At 35.1% G+C, this 25,390-nt stretch overlaps 1 protein-coding gene across 1 annotated transcript in view; it reads left to right on the top strand.

The window, feature by feature from the left end:
* The first annotated feature begins 364 nt into the window (after nt 1–364).
* LOC128865889 (tubulin beta-3 chain) overlaps nt 365–25,390 on the top strand; it is a 38,773-nt gene continuing 13,747 nt past the window's right edge. The window contains exon 1 of the mRNA XM_054106281.1: nt 365–801. Within this exon, the coding sequence (XP_053962256.1) occupies nt 745–801 (57 nt within the window). The 5' untranslated portion in view covers nt 365–744. The remainder of the gene's footprint in view (nt 802–25,390) is intronic.

The following is a 25,390-nucleotide window of genomic DNA, read 5'->3' on the forward strand; positions in this document are numbered from 1 at the left end:
AAATAGTTCTTAAAGCACACACATATTTCTCTCAGTGTTTTCGATCACCTAATGCATTTCGTGCAGTACACTCACTCGTTCGGTTTCTGATTCGCTCGACTTCAATATTTATCTACTGCCTGTGCGGCATATCTCCAACTCTCAACCAAAAACAACACCGCAGTGTGCTCATCTCCACCACCACCCAACCAAAGCATGCATGTAGATAAAAATGTACACACACACACACATTAGTACACACATGCACTCTCGCCCATAATATGACGCATGCGGCGTGCGGCGAACTTCGTCTGCGTGAATGCCGGCAGCCGGCGAATGCTTCTTGCTGGCATAGCGCATTCCCTCCACGATCAGTTCAGTTTCGTTCGCCGAGTTGTCACCAAGTGCTTTGTCCACTTCTGTGCTCTGATCTGTTCCAGCAATTAGCAAAGTATTTCCAATTTTCTGATTTGGGGAAACAAAAAATTCCTTTGTGTGCAGGATATACCCAAGAAACCAAAAAAAAAACAAAAAAGCAACAACAAAAACAATATACACATTATTGAAAATTTTGAATGGTTTTAGTATTTCCTGTGTGATCTTCAAACAAATTCACAACAAAGTTGCACAGAAATTTGCGAATAAAAGCAAAGGATTCTGATTGGCAAACCCTAATTTCAGATTATAACCAAAAAAAAAAAAAACTATTAAGCGCGGATTCGCGAATTTCGTTTAAAAAAATTATATAAAACAACTTATTACAAAATGAGGGAAATCGTGCACTTGCAGGCCGGTCAATGTGGCAATCAAATCGGTGCTAAGGTAAGTGGGAATTTCTTGAAATTCGATCGAGCAACCAATCGATCGACTGATCCAACTTCAACTCAACAATCTCGCAAACGTTTGAGCGAGTTTCCTTTTTTCGCATTGTCAGTGGTGACAAAAACACGAGCAAAAAAATTTAAAAATGCATTGCATTTTAATTTCGGTCAGGCGAAGTTTAGTTATTTCTTTTCGCAAATTTTCGCTGCATTTTAGGCGCATATTGTTACAGCAGTTTTTGCAGCTTGCGATTGTTGTTGCTTTTGATTGTTAATTTATTTTGGTATTGTTTGATTTGCTGCAGGTTTTGTGCGTTTTGTGTTTCTGCAAATGCGAGTTGTAGAATTTTTGAAGCCAACCGCGATTGCGCACATTTTGGTGAATTGGAAAAAATCCAGTTTTGTCAGCGGGTTTCCTTAGCAATTTTCGAAACTGTCAACGAAAAGTGCGTATGGGCATACGTACAAACATATATAGTATAGATGTATATGTAACATACGCGTATAAATGAATGTGTATGTATGTATGTATAGTACGTAAGAAGTTATTCGCTATAAATTTTAACTTTACGCGCGTAGAAACTTGTGCGTAGCAAAACTGATAATGGCGTTGATGATGTCAGGTTCTCTGTTGGAAAATCAATGTCAGGGATCGTCGAACATAATTGAGAAATTAATTTGCAAAATTTTTGAAATATTTAAGCAACTACAGCCCAATTATTAGTAAGTGGAGAACTAATGCTCAATCACGCAGTTACTTGCGAAGCAGCCAAAGAAGGAGTACAAAACACAATACAAAGAGTTGAAGTTTAAAAAGCGGTGGGAAATATTTACATATTTTATATGAGCCTATCCATCTCATATGTTAGGTACACATTTGTAAAGGTTTTCTTGGCTTTTTTTTTATTAGACATAATTCACACTATAACAAAAGCCATGTAATCTAAAGTTTCAAGCTTGGAAAAAATTAAAAAGTCGAAAAATTTTCATAAAAATTTCCTACTCTACTTCTAGTCTGATTAAATAGACTTTTTCGCAAAATTCCAAATTAAATTTTTTTAATTTTATTCTATATTCTGACATTTATATGACTTTTAAATAAAATAATAACGGTTAAAATGTAACCCGGAAATCAAACCGCAGCTTATTTTGTTTCGCTTGTTGAGTGGGAAACACCCACTATATATTTTTGAAATCTAGGATTCAAGATGATTCGATTGGTACCAAATGGGACTGAAAGATGTCTTGTTATTTAGTCGAAAAAATCAAAATTACATTTCAGCATTTATTCTTTGCTCGAGAAAATAATAGTTTATGTTCAGCATTTTTTAAAAGAAGTTAGAAAATTAAGAGTATGCCAGTTTTTTGTTTTTTACAGAGGAGTTCCTGAGGACTTCAACGACATTGACCATTTTTTTCTACAACAATATTTTGTAATTACCATTTTTAATTTTAGAAAAATGTAGGAACTCTACGCTTTCTTATATGGAGCAAATGTTCAAGACCGCCAGCAAAAAAAAAATAGTTGTCAAAAATAAAAGCGATTTTCGGGCCAATTCATACATTTATTGACTAAGAATTTAATAGGCTATGAAACATCATACTCGGAATTTATCTAAAACTGCTGATTAAAAAGCCTGAAATTTTGACTAAAATTGGGTGCATTTATTTCAATTTTATATTTCACGAAGTTTGAGACTTAGAATTTTAATTTTTTTGCAGCATGATCTATATTTTTATAAAAACAAATTGCCAATTCTTTTAGTATGGTGCGTATCTTTTACAATTTAATGCAATATATGTACGTACATACATACTATGTGCAGGGGCATTCCTGAGAGTTTTTTAAAAATAAAAAAATACAAAAATAAAAAATTATAAAAATAAAAATTTTGTTTGAATGTTTTCGGTGTTCTTTTTGGATGTTCTATTGTTTTGAATTCTTTTTTATTTCGTTCTACCTGCTCAAAAGATTTCTGCTGATGGAAACTATTTCCAAGAGGAGATCATATAAAACACTATATGTATGTAGTTGTATATATTTTTTCTTTGGAATATACCCTCTAAATAATTCAAAATACACAATGTGTACAAAATATATAAGATGTCCATATTCATATACATATGTATGTATGCAAGCATGCTTGGTTAATGTTGATCTTCTGCTTAGATCTCACAATTTTAACTTAAGAAATCAAGCAATCACAAAAAAGTAAACAGTTCTTGCCAATTGTAGTATCATATTTACGAGTACGTTGGTCTCAAATTGATTTTAGCTTTTGCATATTTACAATGCGCAACTTCCATAACATCAAATGTATCCGAGACCTTCCATTCAAATACACATCGCATATCGAGAACAAACACAAAAACCGAGCGTTCTTAAATAAAAGAATTGTGTATTTATTTATCCCATATGAGTGAAAGATTTTCGACGTCTGCCTGGAAGTACACACGCTGACACATTTATAAGCATAGCAAGCAACTGCTTATCGCATTACCAAAGTACATATATACATACGTATCTATTTATTTATATATGTATGTATGTATATTATAAATATTTCTTATATGCATGAAAAACATTCTACGAAAACACAAACCACCACCACATGTGCATAATTAATCCACATACATATATAAGTACATACAGATGTATTGAGTATTCATATGCACGTATTTTCCTTTGTATGACTTAATGCGAGTAAACTCTTAATAATCGCTTAATTAAGTAATTACATACCTACATACTCGTACACACACATATTTGTATATTCAGAGTGAGTTCGAAGTGACGAATGTCTGCAAAACTTTTTCTTTGTCAAAGTTTCCTAACTAAATAATTAAAGCAAAAACTATTTACTTAAAAGTGCATTGGGTTAAGTGCACCGACGTCTGATTAGGGGGGCATGAGTCATGTCTTTTGATCTAAGCATACATTTTTTTCAGACTAATTTTTCTGCGAAAATTTAATTTTATTGCATTTATCAAACGAAATAGTTGCTTTAATGACAAAGTCGTGTTGATATCAACTCTTTCTGTGAAATTCAAGTTTTGTTATTGGAGGCTGTTTTTATCTCCAGAGAGAAAGCAGGGAAAAGCAAGAGCTTATCGCATTGATGTGCAAATGTAAGTCATGAATACTTGGAGCAAATCGTATCTCCGCATTCATTTATTATTTTTCTCCTTGAATGATTAGACACATCAGCATATTCTATTTTTTCATTATGTGATTAACACACATGTTCACATTTCTCTATCAAAGAATTGCTATTAAATATGAATATTCCCTGTAGGAATATTCTGTAGTATCTTGTAGTAGTGTTTCTTTATAGCCTGACCTATGTATGTATGCGCTATCAACGTTAATACCATGCCCTCATTTATCGGCTCTGTTTGACGTATTTGTAGACATTTAAATTCACCTTGAATTATTTTGATAAAAATTAACATAAAAATACTAGTATGTATTTGAACATAATGAACAGAATAAAAAGTTATGAGAAATAAAAAATATGAGAAATTAAAATTAAGGAGGTATAGCGTGCCTGCTGATTATTTGTAAATATTCTTACTGTCCCGGCAAATTGAGCATTGCCTGCCGCTATTAGAAAAAACTTATTCTTCTTGTTCTTGGCGTTTCACGGAGACTCGAAACTGCGAACTTCGAATTCCGAATGGTAATCGCGCACCAACCCATTCGTCTAAGGAAGCCGCTAATAAACCTAAAAATTAAAAAAAAATATATGTATATACATATAAAAAGTTGAAAACGAACCGAATATATTTAACTTTAAAAACTTAATACCACATTTTTTATCATTGAATAAGTAAGCATTTTAATGTCATTTAATTTTTTCCAATTAAAGTCGAACCTACAAATAAATCAATATTTAGAAATATGCAGGTTCAGGTTAGCAAGGGACTTCAATGGGGACGTATGGGGCCAAGGCGCAAGCTTCTTCCAGCACCTTTTTCTAACAAAACTCGGGTAGCAGCTTCATCATACCACATACATACGTGCCTCGCTAACAACTAATTTGTTCCCTAGTTCCGATGTTCCCTGCAGAGTATTTATACATATAAATAGCAGTAAACAACTAAATATGTTCTCATATTTTTGTATATTCAAGTGGAATTATTCTAATTTGTTGATAGATTTCCGAAAAACATATTTTGACATTTAGCGACGTAATCGGGAAGGTTTTATGATTAGAGAAACCATATCAAAATGTAAGACTGGCAAAGTGTACGTTCGTATACGGATATATGCATGTAAATATACATATCCATACGAATATTTGTATGCATGTACGTATGTAAATGAGTTTGCTTGGATATCAAATTACTACAGTTTACTACAATGCAGAGCCACTTGAGACTTGAGTTTAGAGTATTTCCAGTTCGAACCTTATCGCCGTATGTTGGTGTAAGTTGTATTTGGGCGTTGAGCGTAGTGAATAAAGAAGAGAAATATCCATATATACAAATAAATATATGTATGTGTATATGTACATGGCTTGTGCAAACTTATATAGCTCCGGCATACACTCATGCCAGCTGGACAGTAGCTTATATGTGTGCGTGTCGGGTGCATGACGCTAATACACTGCTGGACAGCACAAGCATGAGCGTCTGCCGGAGCTAATAGGCAAATGCATACTTATAAAAATGATTCGTATTCGAATGTGCAAAAAATGCAAATTCTTGATGACCTTCTGGAATGACACGCAAAGATAAGAATATTCAGATGGAACAGTAAAAATCAAACAATAATAACAAAAGGCAGTACCTGGGCGTAGAAAGAAATACATACATACGTATGCAAAATGCATCTACTTACTAAACTGCACAAGTAGCAATACTGAGTTGAAGGAACTTATTGAAAAGCCAAAAATGTCAAAATGACTCATCGGCCAAATCGGTGGCATACGGAAGTGCTGCCCACATAGTCAATTGATATTCTTCAATGCACAGGACAAGGAGTAGCGGTAAGGCTCAAATTACAGGAAGTGCATACATACATACATACATAAATTTACGGTCATGTTTATATTTTGATATATACTCGCATATACTTCTTTTTTGCCGCCTACTGAGAAGCATTTGTTAATAGCGGTACGTTTGCTAAACATGAAAACGAATTTCCTTTATTTGTAAAATTGCCTCAAATATGTTTGTATGAGCAAATGATACTTCCACAATTTTCGTTTACGGCGTAGTATTGTTAACCGGAATCTTGTGATCGCATGCATTTTATGGATATCAAACACCAGAAACAGGACGAGGCAGAGTGCAGGAGTTGGCTTAGTTACCAATAGATTTTCAAAATTTAGTTTACTGTACATACCGTGTAAATATCATATTTGTTTTTGATGACATAACACTTCCGACTTTCTTTCGTTTTTTTTTTTAACTAGACGTTTCCAAATCGCTGAAGGAAGCACATTTAATAGAGCAATGAAGTAGTGCATTTTAAATATAAAAGTGTTGTGCCTGTCACTTCCTTTTATCTGAGCTCATTCCCTTATATTATCCGAAGATACAGTATGTTACTGCTGAGGGGTTCTTCTAAAAATTGGTTGCTTTGTAGGCTTGAATACAGGGGTCGTTTGAAAAGTCCGGGCAAAAATAAGAACTACTTAATTGTTTTGGGTAAACTTTTTTTATTTTTCGACATAGTCTCCTTTTTGGCCTTACACTTCGTTCAACGATGTTCTAGTTTGTTGCGCCCTTCCGAATAATAGGTTTGGTTAAGTCTGAAAAATAGACATTCGTTTCTGCAATCACTTCCTCGTTTAAATAAAATCCTTTTCCCGCCAGCCATTTCTTCAAATTCGGGAACAAATAGTAGTGCGAGGGGACCGAGGGAACTAAGTCTGGAGAATAGGAGGGTGTAAAACGAGTTGGAACCCTATTTCCATTAAGTTCATAAAGTAATGCTTAATCACCACACGAAATTCTTTTTCAAATAAATGCCAAACGCAAAGAAATAAACCGATCTGGCTGAAGCTTGGTGTGAGAGATGCTAGTAAACTTAGTAGCTAAATATAACCCCGCAACGCGTCATTAGTGCTATTTCTCTGAATTTTCAGGGGCTTTTCAAAATACCCTCGTATTATAAGAAGAAAACTTTAATAATTTTGGTTAAGAAATTTTTAATATGATTTTTGGTTCTATTATTGTTTTTTTATCTTTTTAACGTTTTTATAATTTTTAGATTAGTCTTTTAGGGTAAAAGATGAATTAAATAAAGTTATAATAACTATATTTTTTATTCCAACTAAAAACAGTTATAATAATTATATTTTTTATTCTAACTTTTTCGGAAATTTTGTTGGTAATTTTTGAACCTATTTGAATATAACTCAAAAAGTTGTGGAGATCCTAATATGCAACTTTGCCGTGATTATGCGTAGCTGTTTAAAAACAAACGACAAAAAATGGGTACCAAAATTTTAAAACAAAAAATTGTTTTCCCAAAAATTTGATTTTACAAAAACGTTTCTTGCATATGAGGACAATAACCTATGGAGTCGATTTTGCAAACGATACGAGAGTGCATATCGCTCATTTGCTGCAAGACGCAAAACAAATATATTTTAGGTATGAATGCAAAAATTACCACCAGCTCTTATTTTATGCAGTTCTATCCTATTTTTGAAGCCGTTTTCTCAATTTATTGTTTACTTTGAGTTCTGACGCTCTTCCAGCAAAAGCCAGTGTTGAGTCAAACACACCTGAAAATGCATACAAATGCCTAAGTAATCTTTTGGATTTGCCGTCATAATCACTCCCAATATCAATCTTATTAAAATACTTCACCCAAAATAAGTTAAAGCTTCGTAAAGCAGTAACTCACTCGACGAATTCGGAAAATATAGAGAGAATACGCCGAAAATTGTATGGAGAACAATTCTCGAAGAAATCAGACCATGCAGTTGTTTTTGTAACATCATAAAATGCTCCCCCCTAATTTTTATGAAATGCTACCGAGTCGTTCCGATAGCGAAGAACCGACTGTCCTGGGAGTCAGGCCATAAGCGACGCTGGTAAAGTTAGATGTGCTACGGCGGTTCAAACTATTGAAAGTAAAAACAGAAGAGTGTGCATTTTTAAATGAAATTATTTATTTATTCAATATAAGTAATCTCCCAGTTGAGGGATGATGTACTTGCACGAAGGTTTTGGTATCAATAAAAGAAAGTGCATGCATTCAGTGGCGGTCAAAATAAAAGCAGCGCGACATATTGAAAGGTTTTGACTATTTTATTCAGTGCATTTTACAACTAAAACCAAATACATAAACCAAAAATTCAAACTTTGCGGAACTTTTTAAAAAATTCGACAAATTTTCATTAAAGTTTTTATTCAGAATTTGTGTATGCAATTTGATAGCCTATTCAGTTTAATAGCCTTAAGTTTAAAGTGACTGAAAATTTTCATTGTTTTTTGATAATTTTTTTGGCAAACGTAGTTGTCCTTTTTTTATATAGGAGAAAATGCGCCCACAAAAAAAAGAAGTAAAATAAAATGCCAAAATGTAGTAGGAATATTTCACCAATTCAATTATAATAAAATTGAATTATTATATTTTTTATTATTATATTATACTTTTATTTAATATTATGATATACATATAATAAGATAATAAAATTGAATTACTATAATTGAATGGGATAGAACATAAGTCTTCTTTAAATTCTGAATAAAAAGTTAAAAATTTGTTAAAAACTAGTTAACTGTTAACACAAACAAAGCCTAACGATTTGAGGGCATGCATCTGGAATGTCCGGTCCCTTAATGGGGAAGGTATCTCTGCCCGGCTGGCTGATGTCGTCGAGAATTTAGGGGCTGACATCACTGCCATTCAAGAGAAGCTATGGACCTTGTGACGTCTACTACAGCTGCTATGTAAAGGAGAGCAAATTCGGTGTTGGATTTATTGTAGGAGAGAGACTTCATCGCCAAGTACTGTCGTTCACTTCGGTGGACGAGCGTCTCGCAACAAACATTGTCATTCCGTTACCCGATCATGTCGAGGTGAGAATAGCGACAACGCGGCTAAAGAACAACAAAGCCGCGGGAGCTGAAGGACTACCGGCTGAGCTATTCAAATATGGGGGTGATACACCTAGGAATTTCACCAGAACGTAATTGAACTAAAAAAAGTTATTCATTTATTTATTTATTTGCCTTTGAATGGATACATTCTTACAAACTATATAACCCTATGAGCTAAGTTTAGTAATTAAAAAAAAAAAATGGCGCGTACACTTCTGTTAGGTGTTTGGCCGAGCTCCTCCTCCTATTTGTGGTGTGCGTCTTGATGTTGTTCCACAAATGGAGGGATCTACAGTTTCAAGCCGACTCCGAACGGCAGATATTTTTATGAGGAGCTTTTTCATAGCAGAAATACACTCGGAGGTTTTCCATTGCCTGCCGATGGGCGACCGCTATTAGAAAAATGTTTTTCTTAATTTTGGTGTTTCACCGAGATTCGAACCTACATATGTTCTTAGTAATTACTGAGAATAAAACGATTTAAGATGGTTGACTAAGATGCCATAAGGTTATGTAAAATCAGCACGGAAAATTGAAAAACAAATTTAAATCTTCAAATGCCCTAGAAATCGGAGCATTTGTCCCGTAATTGGTTCACAAGAAGCCAATGTTCAAGGTTTCGTAAGCTGTATTTCTATGCTGTGATTTGAAATGCTCTTAGAGGAAATGATCAAATGAATTCTTATAATTTAAAAGTGCACGAAGTGCTGATCTTTGAACTTAAATGTGAACCCCTTGTAAACGTTGTTGGCCTGTGCAATGCTTCGGTGATGATCTCTCTGGCTTTTATTGAAGGAAATTTTAACAAAAGCATAAAAAATAAAATAAATAAATGTAATTACAATATTTTAATCTGATTATATGCTATAGGTACTGACAAATGTGTTACATTGTCAATACTATTACCATATCTGATATCAGCGTTATTTAAGTTCTACCTGAGTGAAATAGTTGTAAAAGCAAGACTTCTACACAAAGTCTCCTTATATTTACCTTAGCATGCAAATGTTACAAAAAGGTACATATGTATGTACATCTGTTACGAGTAATAAATATATGCATACCTGGGTTCATCACACGTGTTTAGAGATTATTTTTATTGTCCCTGCCCCAAATCATGTGAATTGTTTCCATTGCAACAGAGTTGAATGGAGTGAATTCGCTGTTGTGCTGAACTTTGCGTGTTTCAAAGGAACTCATTGCCATTGCCGTAAATTACGTCGTTGATGAATGAGAAATGCTTCAATGCATGCCAACAATTATCTGTTAGTGTGTTAATGAATATCTTATTTACTTAAAACATACATACATACAAATCTATATGTATACTCATGCAAATATTTGTGTATGTTCTTAGATACCCTGCTCCATGCTTTCCAATTCTTAATTGCAACAAATTTTATTATATCTCAGCAAAAAAATAGAAAATCCATTAAATTTTTTTATATTTAGGACATGGAATTGGATTTAAGCGCTTTTTAAGCTTTCTTCACCAACAGGGTCGCGTTTCTTCTACGAGCTTAGCATTATTTGGCAGCCTTATTCGTTTATAAATTTGGCGGCCGCTGTAGGCGAATGGGTGGTGCGTGACTACCATTCCGGAATTCACAGAGAGAACGTAGGTACGAATCTCGGTGAAACACCTAAATTAAGAAAAACATTTTTCTAATAGCGGTCGCCCCTCGGTAGGCAATAGCAAACCTCCGAGTGTATTTCTGCCATGAAAAAGCTCCTCATAAAAAATATCTGCCGTTCAGAGTCGGCTTGAAACTGTAGATCCCTCCAATTGTGGAACAACATCAAGACGCACACCACAAATAGGAGGTGGAGCTCGGCCAAGCACCCAAAAAGGGTGTAAGCGCCAATTATATATATACATATATAAACTTCGATCAATAATTTTTTTGCTAAAATTCGTTTTTATTCATCAACATAGTCCCCTTTTAGGGAGATACAATCATTCCAACACTTTTCCAATCTTTCGATACCGCCTTTGTAAAACGATTTTTCTTTGCCTTCAAAATAGGCCTCAGTTTCGGCGATTACTTCATCATTTGAGCCAAATCTCTTACCACGGAGCATCTTTTTGAGGTCTGCGAAGAGCCAGTAGTCGCTGGGGGCCAAATCTGGAGAATACGGTGGATGGGGAAGCAATTCGAAGCCCAATTTGTTCAATTTTGCCATCGTTTTCATTGATTTGTGACACGGTGCATTGTCTTGGTGGAACAACACTTTTTTCTTCGCCATATGAGGCCGTTTCTTTGCGATTTCGTCTTTCAAACACTCCAATAACGCTATATAATGGTCGCTGTTGATGGTCCCCTGGATGCCCCTTCTGGAGATAGTCGATGAATATTATTCCATGCGCATCCCAAAATACAGACGCCATAATCTTGCCAGCCGACTGCTGCGTCTTTGGTCGCTTTGGGCGGCTTTCACCGGTTGCATGCCACTCAGCAGACTGCCGATTTGACTATGGAGTGAAATGGTGGATCCATGTTTCATCCATTGTGATGTACCGGCGCAAAAACTCCGACTTATTGCTGTAAACATGTCCAAACAGCTCTTTGAATCATCGATTCGTTGTTGTTTTTGCTCCGGTGTGAGCAAACGCGGCACCCATTTGGAAAACACCTTTTTCATACCCAAATGTTCGTGTATTATGGTGTGTACACTGCCTGCTGATATCTTTAGAATGTCAGCAATCTCCCTCACTTTCACTTTACGGTCGGACATAATGATTTTCAGTGTTTTTTCAACGTTTTCCGGAATAACAGCGTCATTTGGCCTTCCAGTAGATGGAATGTCATCGGTGTCTGTACGACCACGTTTGAATTCGGCATACCAATAACAAATGCTTCTTTTTGATGGAGCAGAGTCCGAATAATGTTTTTCAAGCCATTCCTGGCATTGAACAGTATTTTTTTTCATTAAAAAACAATGATAAATCAGCACACGGAATTGCTTTGAATTCATATTTTTTTTAACTCAAAAGTAGCGTCACTTAAAGCACTATAACTTGGAAACAAATGGTCGGATTAACATATGATTTTGACAGTAAGCCTAAAAAGGTTGCCAACTTTCGTAAAAAATATTGATTTAGTACTAGTGCCGCCATCTATGTGTCAGTCACACACATTATTGAACGTTCTGGTATGTTCGTTTATAATTCACCCTGAGCAGTGACATACATTTTTAATTCTTATACAAAAATCAAATACGTACTTCTGTGTTCTTATTTACTAAACATGCCTTTGTTCCATGCTTAATATTCTTGAAGTTCCTAAAACAAGATTTGTAACTCGTTTCGCCTAGACTAAAACATAATATTAGGTGAATTAAAAAGATTTGAGCGCTCTCCCTTATTTTGACGAGTATTTTGTTAGTTTTGGTTAGTTTTCTTTTTTTTCTGTAGTGAAATAAGGGAGCCAGCCGTTGATTTTGAAAGTGGTATACTATAAGTCATGCTTTCCTTGTTTCGAGATATTTAGAGCTTTGCATTTTAAAGAATTAGAAATATTTTTGTATAATGGAATATTATTTTTTCGACCGTAAAGTAGTGCCAACAAACAAGTATTTATTATGGTTGTGAAATGTATAACACATTTTAAATGTAAATGTGGTTTTGAAAGGTTGAAATTACTTATAACACTTTCAAAATTAAGTGTAAGCCTTAATAAATGACTTATATCATCAAGGAAACATTTTTATTAGTAATTAAATTTTTATTCAAACTCATTTCATTGTAGCTAAGTAAATTATTTATTAGTATTTAGGGAAATAAAGTGTAAATCCATCGTATCTTTACGTTTTTCTTCTGTTATTGGTCTATGGGTTGTGTATAATGGAAGCAAATCAATATTTTCGTACATTCTAGGTCTTTGTCCTTTAAGTGAGAGGTCTAATACTTTGAATTCGGAATTGTCATCCAAGCAAGTTTTATAAAACATCTTATATGGAGCATATTTTAGAAATCTGATCCATTGTATTTTTAGCCCAGACACAGCTTCTCCATTGGTGTTTTTCTTTCTACTATTTGTTGATTCGTTGTTCCGGCCGCCGTAGCCGAATGGATTGGTGCGTGATTACCGTTCGGAATTCACCAACGACCTCTTGGTTCGAATCTCGGTGAAACAACAAAATTAAGAAAAACATTTTTCTAATAGCTATCGCCCCTCGGCAGGCAATGGCAAACCTCCGAGTGTATTTCTGCCATGAAAAAGCTCCTCATAAAAATATCTGCCGTTCGGAGTCAGCTTGAAACTGTAGGTCCCTCCATTTGTGGAACAACATCAAGACGCACACCACAAATAGGAGTAGGAGCTCGGCCAAACACCTAACAGAAGTGTACGCGCCAATTATTCATTCATTCATTCATTTGTTGATTTTTTTAGTTGTTTTGTCGAAATGAAATCTCTCTGAGCCATTTGTACTACCAAGAATAGGTTTTTCTTTTTACATACTACTTCCATTAAATTATAATAATGCTCAGGTATGAATAAATAATTCGATTTTTTAATTTTCTATCAAACCAAAATCGCGATCATTTGGCAAAAAGAATGGCCGGAAACCATAAATTTATGATCCACTGTTTCAACATTATTATCAGATGACTGAAGAATTTTTAACCAAGTTAAAGATATGTGAACGTTACGATTTTGATCCTCTTGAGGCAATTGTTTTATTCCATGCATACATTTTAGCATTTTCATTGTGGAAATTATGAAACCCTAAATTGGATACATACATATTGCGTTTATAATAAGCTAGCGAAACAGAAAGTTTTGGACAAGAAAGTGCTTTCTGTAGATCAAATGTGAATCCGTAATACTCACTCGGGTTATCTTTTGCTTTTTGTATGGCATCTGTTAAACTTTTTCTAGCCTCTTCGGCACTGTTAAGATGTGAATGATAAATTTCCGTAAGATGCAACTTCTCGTCTTCATTACTAGATGCCTCAATTTTTAGTTTTAGCGAATCACACTTTTGGCATGTGTCTTTACGAGGAGTATGAAAATTTAAGTTGAACTCCGTATTGAATATTTTCCTGTAAGTCCACTCTTTCACACGTCATGTATTATTTTTCTTCATCTGTTTTTCTAGATGATCCAGCCATTTTGCCACGACCAGAAACTTAAAACTACATTTTCTCATATATCCTTCATAATTTTTGGGTCGTCTTTGTTTTGTTGATTGTTTTCGAACCCAACTATACACAAACCAATTTTGTTTTTCGAAACTTGCTAATTTCCAAAAAGTATCAACTTTAGCTTTCCTGTCTTCATATCCGATTTCATTTATAAATTTTGTAGAACAAAAGCAATCTTTACTTTCGAAAAGTTTACCACTCTTCATGCTGCTTTCTTCCATTTATAAGGGTTCCGAATTCATTTTTACGGTATGAACTGATTCATCTGAAGACGATATTAATCTTATTCGGTTCCATTTCTTGGGATCATTACATGTACTTCCTCGCCGTATAATGTCTATAATTAACTGTAAATAGTACGTTTTTACATTAAAAGGATTACTTGATCATACCTGAACCCTTATCTGAAGACATGATAAAATTACTAACTATTTTGCCAAACTTTGTGAACAGACTGACTTATACCACTATCAAAAAAACACTAGCCGTATTTTGTTCACCAACCAAAAAATAAACACATTTTATCAAGTTAATTTTCATGACATACTGCTAAGCTCTTCAGATTATGATATTTTATGAGGATTTGAAATGAAATAGCTGATAAACTAGATTTTTAAAATTTTGGACTTATACCACTTTCAATATTAAGGGCTCAAGTGTTCGTTCACACCTTGATAAGCCTCGATATTTTCTATGATTTCATCGACATTTTTATTTAGTAGCCTTCACAGAAGAGTCTGCTGTTCTTCGACCAGATAGGAATGTTTAGAACCACCGTATTGGGCCTAGAAACAACAGCAATATTTTTGGCCACCTGCTCCATCTTTTCACCTTGGTTCTAGTGTTGATAAAGAATGTGTTCAGCTTTATATTTTCTACCTCTATTTTGGCACAGTATAACTTTTTTTTAAGCGCAGTGGGTAAGGCTCTCTATCAAGAAGAACAACTGTGAAATGCAAAGGTATTTCGAAAATAACGTCAGCCGCGCCACTTTGAATATCAAAGCTGTTTTGTTTTATTAAAGAACTCCGAAACAGTTACACGGATTTTAATAAACATGGCAGACTAATATAGCTTACTATATGTGGACAATTTAAAATACAGTGCACTCGCGATAACTCGAACTAATTAAAACAGGCGCTGTTCGATTTATCGAATTTGTTCGACTTATCAATTGAGTGTGCCATGTTAAAAAAACAGTCATCGATATCGATTTTTCGATCGATTGTTGAAAATGGAAGCCAGTAGAAAATTTCTGTAGTATAGTTTCGTTATACGAATTACATTTTGGTCCATTGGCTGGATCAATGGTGTTACATTCGGCGGCATAAACATAGTTAAAATTAAACCATCTTCGGACTTTAATTCGATTTCGTTGGGATGTGATGGGGCATTATCAATTAGAAGAAGAGCCTTCTCAGGTAGTCCCCCATCTTTCAAATATTTTCTTACCTAAACATTAAAGTCATTTAACTTGGTTAAAAAAATTGTTTTAATGAATCTGGATTTTACCTGCGGCACGAACGAATTATATTATGAAACCAGTCTTTGAAAATCGCCGAAGTCATCCAGGCTGATTTGGAATTTTTGTACTCCACCGGACAGTTAAAATTTTTGAAAACACGAGAATTTCTTGCTTTGTCAATAACGAGAAGTTTAAGCTTATGGTTGCCGGTAGCGTTAGTGCAAGCCATAAATTGCCTTATCTTTCTTTTTTATAAGAGTTATGGTGGACTTGGCTACCCCATATTCCTTCGCTAGAGAAGTAACACTACGTCCACGTTTAATTTTGTTAAGGACTTCAGCCCTCTCTTTTAATGTTAAACACTTCAACCTTTTACGATCCATTACTCACATGCACTGATACACTACAAATGACAAATTTAAAGCAATTTGGTCAATGCAAGATGTTGTTCCCAGAAAACTAACGGGATATTAACGCCGAAATATTCAAATGGACTATACACTAGTATACATATAATTTATATACATATACTATTACATATGTATCTATGTACAAAATGTACATGTTTGAAAAGAATGTGTGTACAAATAAATTTGTTTTTTTGTTCGAGTTATAGCGCTTTTTTATTGTTCGAGTTACAAAGAAGTCAATAGGGGAAAAAATGTGTTCGAGTTAGCACGTCGTTCGACTTAGCGGCTATTCGAGTTACCGCGAGTGCACTGTAATACTAATTCTACTATACTAACTCTAAATTGGCTCAATTTTCATACAATCCATACTTTTTCGAAATTCCAACTGTCAGTACTCGTAAAAACATACCAGACCATTTAAATTAATACCACAATTAAAAAAAAATTTATGGTCCTACAAATGTAAGCTAATTATAGTTGCATTGTCTTTTTAATTTCATCTTAAAAAATTCCTCACTGGCGCGTATTTCCAGCTGAGAGATTTTTGAGGTTAGTTTCAGTCGACTGCGCTACTTCTCCCGTCTGGTATCTGAAATACTCGTGCTTACATACATACATACATACATATATCTTATGCAGCATAAAAGTTGGCAGTATAGAAATTCAAACACACTTATAAATATGTGCAAAAGTGCATTTACGTGTATGAGCGCAATATTTTTGTAAAATACATTGCGCAGTGATTTGGAAATATTTCATGTCGGTGATGGAGGAAAAGAAGGAACTGATACAGATGATAAAGACTGCTTTTGCAATTTTGTAGTGAAAAAGAAGCCGAAGCAGAAGAAGGCTGGAGTAAATAAAAAACTAAAGGGAAAAAATAATAATTAAGACAACTCGCAAGGACTGTGAGGGTATATTCATATGCTGAAGAGAATGCACATACTTGTATGTTAGTAAATACTCAAGTAACTATAGTTTTTATAGATTGGCATCGATTGTATTCATTGCCAGCAGACGGGAACTATCGCCAAAAATAATCTTAAACAAATTCATTAAATAATTCTAGTATTCCTCTTTTGTGGTTTGGCACGTACGTATCTAATCTAATTACGAATTAAGCTTAAATGATAGGGAATATTTACGGGGACTTGTGTTGGCCCATAGCGGTGAGAGCATTGAGCGAGGTGTAATACTTGAAATCAAATACCAGTGAACTCTTTCACCGATGGTTCGGACTCCAAGCTGGATGAAAGGTTTGGAGGGACAATATTTTGCCAAGACCTCAAGAGCCTCAGCTTTGAATTTAGGCCTCCGGAGTATTGAGGTGTATTTTAGGTAGAAAAAACCTTCATTACAAAAGCAAACGATTTATTTTTGACAATTGTGGTACTCCCTAAGGAAAGAAATAATTAGTCTCACAGCCAAGCGGCAATTAAACAAATTTGGTTGACATTGCTCTCAAAGTTAATGAGGAAATGCTTGATTTCCCTTTCATTCGCTTTTAAATGTTTTCTTTTTTACATATTATGAGCTGTAGGTACCAGGTCCATGCGGTGAATTACGGTAGATTCTGCACCCGACGGACTATTAAGGAAGGTCACCTCCGTGCAGATTTCTGCGAGTATAGTGAATTTTAGATTATCTAAGCGACGCGCACTGTTGCTCACCGATGGGAATTCATACTAAAATTGTAAGCCCTTAGAATCGATGGTCTTCGGATAATGGCTGAAGAACATGGCTCTTGGTTTGGTTGGAGCACCCTTGCAGCATGTGGCGATTTGAGAATTTCCTTGGGACTATGTCCTGGTGAAAATTGTGCTTCTATTCGGTGATAATGGCAATAATGATTATGTAGAAGGTAATGTTAATAAGGCTATTAACAGTTGGCATCCCATGCCCATCTCCAAAGAAACGAGAAAGCTCAGATAGGTGATGGTCCACTTTCGATTATTAGTTGTCAGTTGCCGGATACCAATATCAAACATTCAAATTCAAAGTATATTCAAAGTATCGTCACCACGACCGTCGGTTCTACATTACCGCAACGCCCCGGATTTATATCCGGCCAAGGAATAACTCAAGCGGCATTCCCCAAACATGTATGGGGAACGCTTTTACTGCTACAAAAACAACATCAAACAATCATCTTCACCAGGTTTCCTTTCTCCAGCTAAGCTTAAATAATAGCTGTTCATTTTCAGTTTCCTCCTTCCTGTTTCCTGTTTCTTTTCTTCTCCTTTCCCTTTCCTAGTCTGCAGCTGTAAGCATTCAGCGCTTTTCTCGTGACAGCCACCTTAACTTAGCTTATATATATTCGTCGTCCATCTTGAATATTTAAAAAGTGCCACATGACAAATTAAAGTACATGACATAAGCTTTTATTTCGGCATAGGGAAAAAATTTTTTTATAAAAACTGTTCTGGGCAGATGGGGGTGTCCGGTTGGCGAAGAATGCCCCATATATATATATATATAGGTATATATATGATTGGCGCGTACACCCTTTTTGGGTGTTTGGCCGAGCTCCTCCTCCTATTTGTGGTGTGCGTGTTGATGTTGCTCCACAAATGGAGGGACCTACAGTTTCAAGCCTCCTCCTCTAAGTCTCCGAACGGCAGATATTTTTGTGAGGAGCTTTTTCAAGGCAGAAATACACTCGGAGGTTTGCCATTGGCTGCCGAGGGGCGACCGCTATTAGAAAAATGTTGTTCTTAATTTTGGTGTTTCACCGAGATTCGAACCACCGTTCTCTCTGTGAATTCCGAATGGTAGTCAAGCACCAACGCATTCAGCTACGGCGGCCGCCTTAACTTAGCCTAACCCAATTAAAATCGAGCGATTAATCAATCGGGCGTCTCGAATAGATCCAAATTCTCTTAGTACTCAATGTGGCCAGATCAGAGGTGATCTCCTCTGCGTCCAAGAGAAGTGACAGTTTTCAGTGACAGTATAATATAATATGTTTAGAGGAGGTTTAAGTACGCCAAATTGTTTCTTATTTAGATCCCTAGAATATAATTTTAACAGAGCAATGGGCGATTTTTTGCCTCCCCACAAATCGACCCGGCCTAATATATACATATACATATGTATATGTATGTGTATACGTATAACTCCTTGACATTTTCATGGCTGCAACTTACAAACGACGCCACTCAAATTAAAAGAAAACTTTCGAGACGTCTGCCAACGAGTGCTTTCGTTGATTCAAAAAGTGATCTTCATCGAATCAATGTACAATCTGATTACACCCATATATATGTATGTACATATGTATGTGTATATATCAGTCAACTAGTATACATAAATAAGTACGCGTTACAGTTATAAGCATTTATACTGACTAAGCTAAAAATGAAGTGAAACGTTAGTCCTACTTGAATGTTATTTATACTAGTACATAGACTTGTTGCATGCAACACCAGACATTCTTTTTAAACGAGGTATTTAAAAATATATGATAGTAAATGAATGTCTTAATTATTACGCCTAGATTCGCTTCAATAGCACTTCTTGCACTTTCTACTTCTTTCAGTTCCATACACAAATATACGCACATACACATATGATTACTACTAGGGAAGCTACAAAGCTGATATGGCGTCACACTTATCTGTTAACAAATCGTAAACTTTCAGTATTGGCCCGAAAGAATTGATAGAACTGATGCTCTTTCGGTTGTTTCACGTCACTTTCGTGCGATAACGTGCGCCGTTCGCTTTGGGTGGGAAATCACTGCCTTTGCAGTCGCTGTTGTACTGCCAAACAGAACTTGCGCTCTGCGTACGCATTTATACTGCATTCATATCTACACATAAACACAGATATGTATGTATGTATGTATGCTGTTTGTGTACATGTGTGCATATTTTACATTGCACATACATTTTGAGCGAGTATATTGTTTTAGAGCCTTTCTAAAGTACTACGTATGGGCACATTTTCTTCATTTCATGCTTCACTGTTCCCTCTAATTAAAATTAACGCAGCAACTGGTGCTGATAGCGCGGTGGGAGAAGCAACGATTTTGGCGTACGTACACTCACCACATGCAACGGCCAGCAGAAGACGGCCAATGACCGACTGCGGCTAAAAGGTCTTTGTACAATCTATAAGACATACAGTTGCGAATACGAAAATAGCAGTACCAAAAAACTGTTAGATTTTTTCAAAGAAAATGTAATCTACGATGTGATTAGAGAGTTTTTATTATTATTTTGAAATATTATTATATTCTTTAACTGAACACAATTCTATAACAAAGAACAAAATTTTTTATAATAAAACACATAAATTCAGGATTAACATTAAAATGGCGGTGATCATATACATAAGTAACGCATTCTGACTAAGTTTATAAAGAAATTTAATAAAAACGGCATTGCCAAAGTTTGCAGACTAAAATTTAGTTGAATTTCACAATTTTTTTAAGGGGTTACATGGGTTTCGTTGGTTCAAAAAATCGATTTATTTTTATTTTGCTTATTAATTTCGACAATTTCTCAGGAATATTATCCTAAATTTTCAGGTCGATCCGAATAATAAATTCGGAGATACAGCCTTTGGAATGTGTGCGCTCCAAGCCACTTTTATTGTTACTCAAACTTTAAACGCGTTTTTCTCGGAACCGTGTTTTCAAAGTCGGTTGTCAAATGTTCTTGAAAACTACTCAACCAATTTTGATGAAATTTTACACAGGTGTTCGAAATACAATTTACTCGTGCTTGAACGAAGAATTTTTTCTTTTTTTAATTACAACTATTTAAAAAAACAAAATGTCAAGCAAATTTGACCGAAATTTTCATTTTTTTGGAAAAATGTCTGCCAAAATTCCAATTTTTACTTTTTTTCTTTCCTTCGTTCAAGCACGAGTTTATGGTCTTAACTAAAACAATTATTTTAGGTTTTTCATTTTTGATGAGCCTGCCAGGAGTTATGCTGACAGCGCGGACGCACCTTTTTTTCGAGGGATCACCGGAAAGGGCGTCACAATGGAGGAGTTTAAATTTTTTTTTTTTTTTTGAAAATTTCAGAAATGATTCTTTAAATATGTATCTATAAGACAGAAAAAAGTTTGAATTAAATAAATAATTTTTTACATAGAAAAAAAATATTGAAAATAGGCCTTTTTTTACCCGACGAAGCTCATGTACCCCTCAATAAGGCAGCACAACGGTGGGACATCGATTCCATCAATTGCTCACATCGCTGCTTCGGAATTTTTAGCCACGCATCTTTAACAATTTCCCAAAGTTTTTGAGCGTTACTCGAATTGGTATTGTGTTTATAGCTTTTTTTAAGTCCCGACACAGATTTTCTATAGGGCTGAGGTCGGGGAACTGAGCTGGCCATTCCTTATCCTCAATTTTACTTACGCGAAACCAATTATGGGCCTTCCGGTTCGTGAATTTAGAATCACTATCCTGCTGGTAGACCCATTTTATTGGCATTTGCTCTCTGCAATATGGCAACATAGTATTCTGCATTATTTTCACATAATTATTGGTGTCCATAATGCCATCAGTTTTGAGCCCACATGTTTGATGGTTTTCACAGAGTATTGTGGCTGATTTTCGGTGCCAGGTGGACGTCTAGCATATTGCCGTGAACGCGTGAACCCGTGCAGCCCTACAAAGTTATTTTAGACTCTGCTATCCAGCTAACTTATTTTCTTGCAAATTCCAAACGTTTTGCCTTATGTTTTGGTGAAGGAATGGCTTTTTTCCTGGGATGCGAGCTGCTAATCCAGTTCCCCGTAGTCTTCTATGTACGTACAGTCACGTCAGAAACATTTAAGTTCACCTCTCTTTTAATTTGTATGGCTCATGGGATTTTCTTTGGAGTCCCTTACAAATCTGCGATCGTCTGGCGAGGAAGTTTTTCATTTTCTTCCTCTTTTGTCCTGCTTTTCCATAAATTTTAATGTCTTTGAAATCATTTTTGCCAAACATGAGAGAATATTTTGTATTTCTGTGTAAGATCTTCCATCTGCTCTCAATTTCAGAATCTGTGGTGCAGTGTTTCGCTATGTGCAAAATTTTATCAATATTTCTTGTATAACCTTAAAAAACTGTAGGCACTGCTAAAGGCACTAAAAAACGTAACGACGCTAACAAAAACCCGTTATTTACGTAGTTATCGGATTTATTCGTATATTTGGTATTGAAATCTTCTTTTGGGTGATTTATAGGAAAAAAATAAATGACTTCAAATTAATTTTTTAAGGACACTGCTCATTTTATGTTCACAGCTGTACTTCCATCCGTACTTAAAAACACACGTACATGCATGCCCACTTACATGTGAATGTAAATGAAGTAGTGAAAAGCGAAGAAAATCAAAAATTAAAATAAAAACGCTGTAAAAATGTGAGATGAACTAAAAATATAAAACATACTTGCACACATACATACAGAGCGAAGTAATTCTACATACTTGCATATATGTACTTTTCCATACATATACGTACGTATATATTTACATATGTATGTATGTATATTTGTAGGTGTCTTATTTTAGTACCACTGCAAATCTATCGTAAAAATCTCCGCTGTCTGATGGCAAATGGAAATGAGCAAATGCAATCTCTGATTTGCAAAGTGCATTGGTATCTCCCACTAAAGTCAATGAGTGTCTTTGTCGCTGGGAATGCAGAGTAGGTAGTTGAACTTTTCAGCGGACAGTAGACGTCAGAAGCGCATTCGAACTAACAGCCAAAATGCGGCAAATTTCTTTGTATGATATTTGTGAGGTGTCAGGTTTCAAATTATTTGTTTTTACTAAATAGTATTTTTGAGAGGCATAGGATAATAAATATTTATAAAAAAAAGCACAAGTCTTACAATTTTTGGTGATAAGGCTTTCAATGAAAACAGCAAACTCAAATACCGAGCGGCAAACTCGTATATCGACTTAGAAATATCCACCACCCATTGCAGACGACGACGAAGAGCTTCAGCTACCTCGTTCCTACGACAGTCGGTTCTACGTTAGCGGAACGACCCGGATTTATATCCGGCCAAGAACTGTCACTTCAGCAGCGTTTCCCATATATGTATGGGGAATGTTTATGCTGCTACAACAACAGCAACAACAACAGCCTCAGCTACCTCGTTAGACCCACACAACTTTGGCTCAATTACGGCCTGGATCACTTAACAGGTTAAACTCCTACCTATCCAGCCATACTCAATATGCATACACATATTCCCAAACCATATTAAGCCCACTCACCTAACACCCCTCTCTTTCTCTCCGGACCCAACCTGTCGAAACAGAATGCTTTTTGCCTGCCTACCGTTAGATGGGTTAGACGATGACGATAAGGAACTAAACCGAACTGGCAGAGCCCAGTGACCTGCTACAACAACAACAACAACTTGGAAATAGCATAATAACCCGACTAGAAATTTTGGTAAGGCGGTGATTAGGTGCAAATAAGGCAGACCGCATTCCAAATTTGCTCCTCATAAGGCAGCCAAACTAGGCCTAAGTCCAGAAAAGTATCGCCACACATCTGCCTCAGGCGCAGGTTCGAAAAACCAAACTTCGGTAATACTCCGGATGCCCTTCTACAAATCAGTTAGGGATTCCAATTTATGCCTAAGTGAGACATTGCCCCAGATTTTCGTGACCACAACCAAATTTGGTATTGTTCTGGCATGCCAATCTTTGCCTTGCCTAACGTGGGCCTGGTAAGGTAATAGTGAGGCGTGCCTCAGTAAGGCCTGCCTAATTCGGGCCTAACTGTTTCCTCGGCATGCCTCACTGTAATTCTAGTCGGGAATATGCGTGACAAAGATAATAGTTTGGCTATTTTATGAGTTTTTTATAACTTTGTTACGCGATTCCAATTTTTAAATAATTCTTAGTAGTGGGTGTTAACTAATCTCACTTCGCAATTAAAAACTTATATCTCATTATCGAGCATTTCTGATTCTGTAGGAGGCCAATAAGCAAAATACAATTTATAAAATGTCTAAAACTCAATTATTAATAATGAATAATTTAACCCTTAATTAATTTTTATATCCAAGAAAAATTTATTTGGCAAAGAATAAGGTGATTGAGATTTTTAAGTCATAAATAATTTATGAAAGATGTATGATACCCGTGAATTTTTTTGTTTTGCCCATTTTATTTATATAAATACAATATTTTTATTACAGATTTTTTGTTTTAATTATTATGCACTGTTACTTTACATGCATTTACCTCTTATACACGTACATCTGTGGTTGCAACGTTCGCGTAAATTCGCCGGCCACCGATTTTTGTGAGGTTGCTTTTACGAATGCCTTACCATTTGGCGAAAACGCTTATTTTGTTTTTTAAGAAATCGCGTTACCACATATCCACAAATATGGACCAATATCACGTTTTTTGCACATTGCCGTTAAAATGTCTCGCAAACCTGAACTATTCGCGCTTTTATGATCCCGGATTTGATTCAGCACGTCGAAAAGCTTTGGAAAAGTATACTCTGGTAAAATACTTTCGCTTAATTTTGTTGGTCTGTTTACTAATGAATAATATTGGATGTTTGTTCTTATTGTGCTGTAATAGTTTCTTTTAATTACCGTCATAAACACTTTCACTAAAGAAACGCAAAGATAAAAATCTGATAGTCTAAACGTTTTTCATATGATCAGTTAAAACTATATAAATTATTGACTAAATACATAGTCACAAGTTTATGCATTAGCTTTAATGCCACGATGTAAAGAATGCAGAATATTCTATAATTTCAGCTTTAACACGAATTTCACTTCTCCAGCTACACAAAATACACTTATACGTATTTTTATATATGTGTGTGTGTGTACACTATATATATACGCACTTTGTCAGACTTGTGCTTGGGAACAATTTCAACAGCCCAAATACAAAATGCAAGAAAACGTACAAGAAGCAAATAAGGAAAAAAATACCTCTGATTAGTCGTTGAATGGGCGGACGATTGAGTACAAAAATATGCTTTTGGAAGACTGGAAAGCGAATAATAATAATCATATTAATTAAACAGATGAATAAGCTTAAAATTTTTTCGCAATGTTTTTTTCTCAATTACGCGTTTGAATACGTATTCCTAAGAAAGTTGCGAACTCTTTGAATTATCAGAGCCAAGTACACTCCACAATAAAAAAAAACCACACACACCTCGTGATTATAAATTTTGGCATTTTATTTTTAAAATTTAGTTTTGACTGTTTTTCAATAAAAGTACAGCTTATTCTTTAACAAAAGTTATATGTGACCTGGTCTATGAAAAGGTACCTTACGTGTCAGAAAATCATTTTTCACTTTTTTGTTCATTCGAATAGTGTGCGAAAGGCTTTTTTAAATGGTGAAAACCAGAAAGTCATAATTTGTTTAAAAGTTTGTTAAAAGTAAAAAAAAAATGAAAAGTATAAATACGAAAATACAAAAGCTAACTTATTTTTTAAAACGGTTTCTGCGATTTGCATTAACTTTTTCTTATTTATTTATATATATAAAA

Source organism: Anastrepha ludens, chromosome 6, assembly GCF_028408465.1.
Source record: "Anastrepha ludens isolate Willacy chromosome 6, idAnaLude1.1, whole genome shotgun sequence".
Taxonomy (NCBI): domain Eukaryota; kingdom Metazoa; phylum Arthropoda; class Insecta; order Diptera; family Tephritidae; genus Anastrepha; species Anastrepha ludens.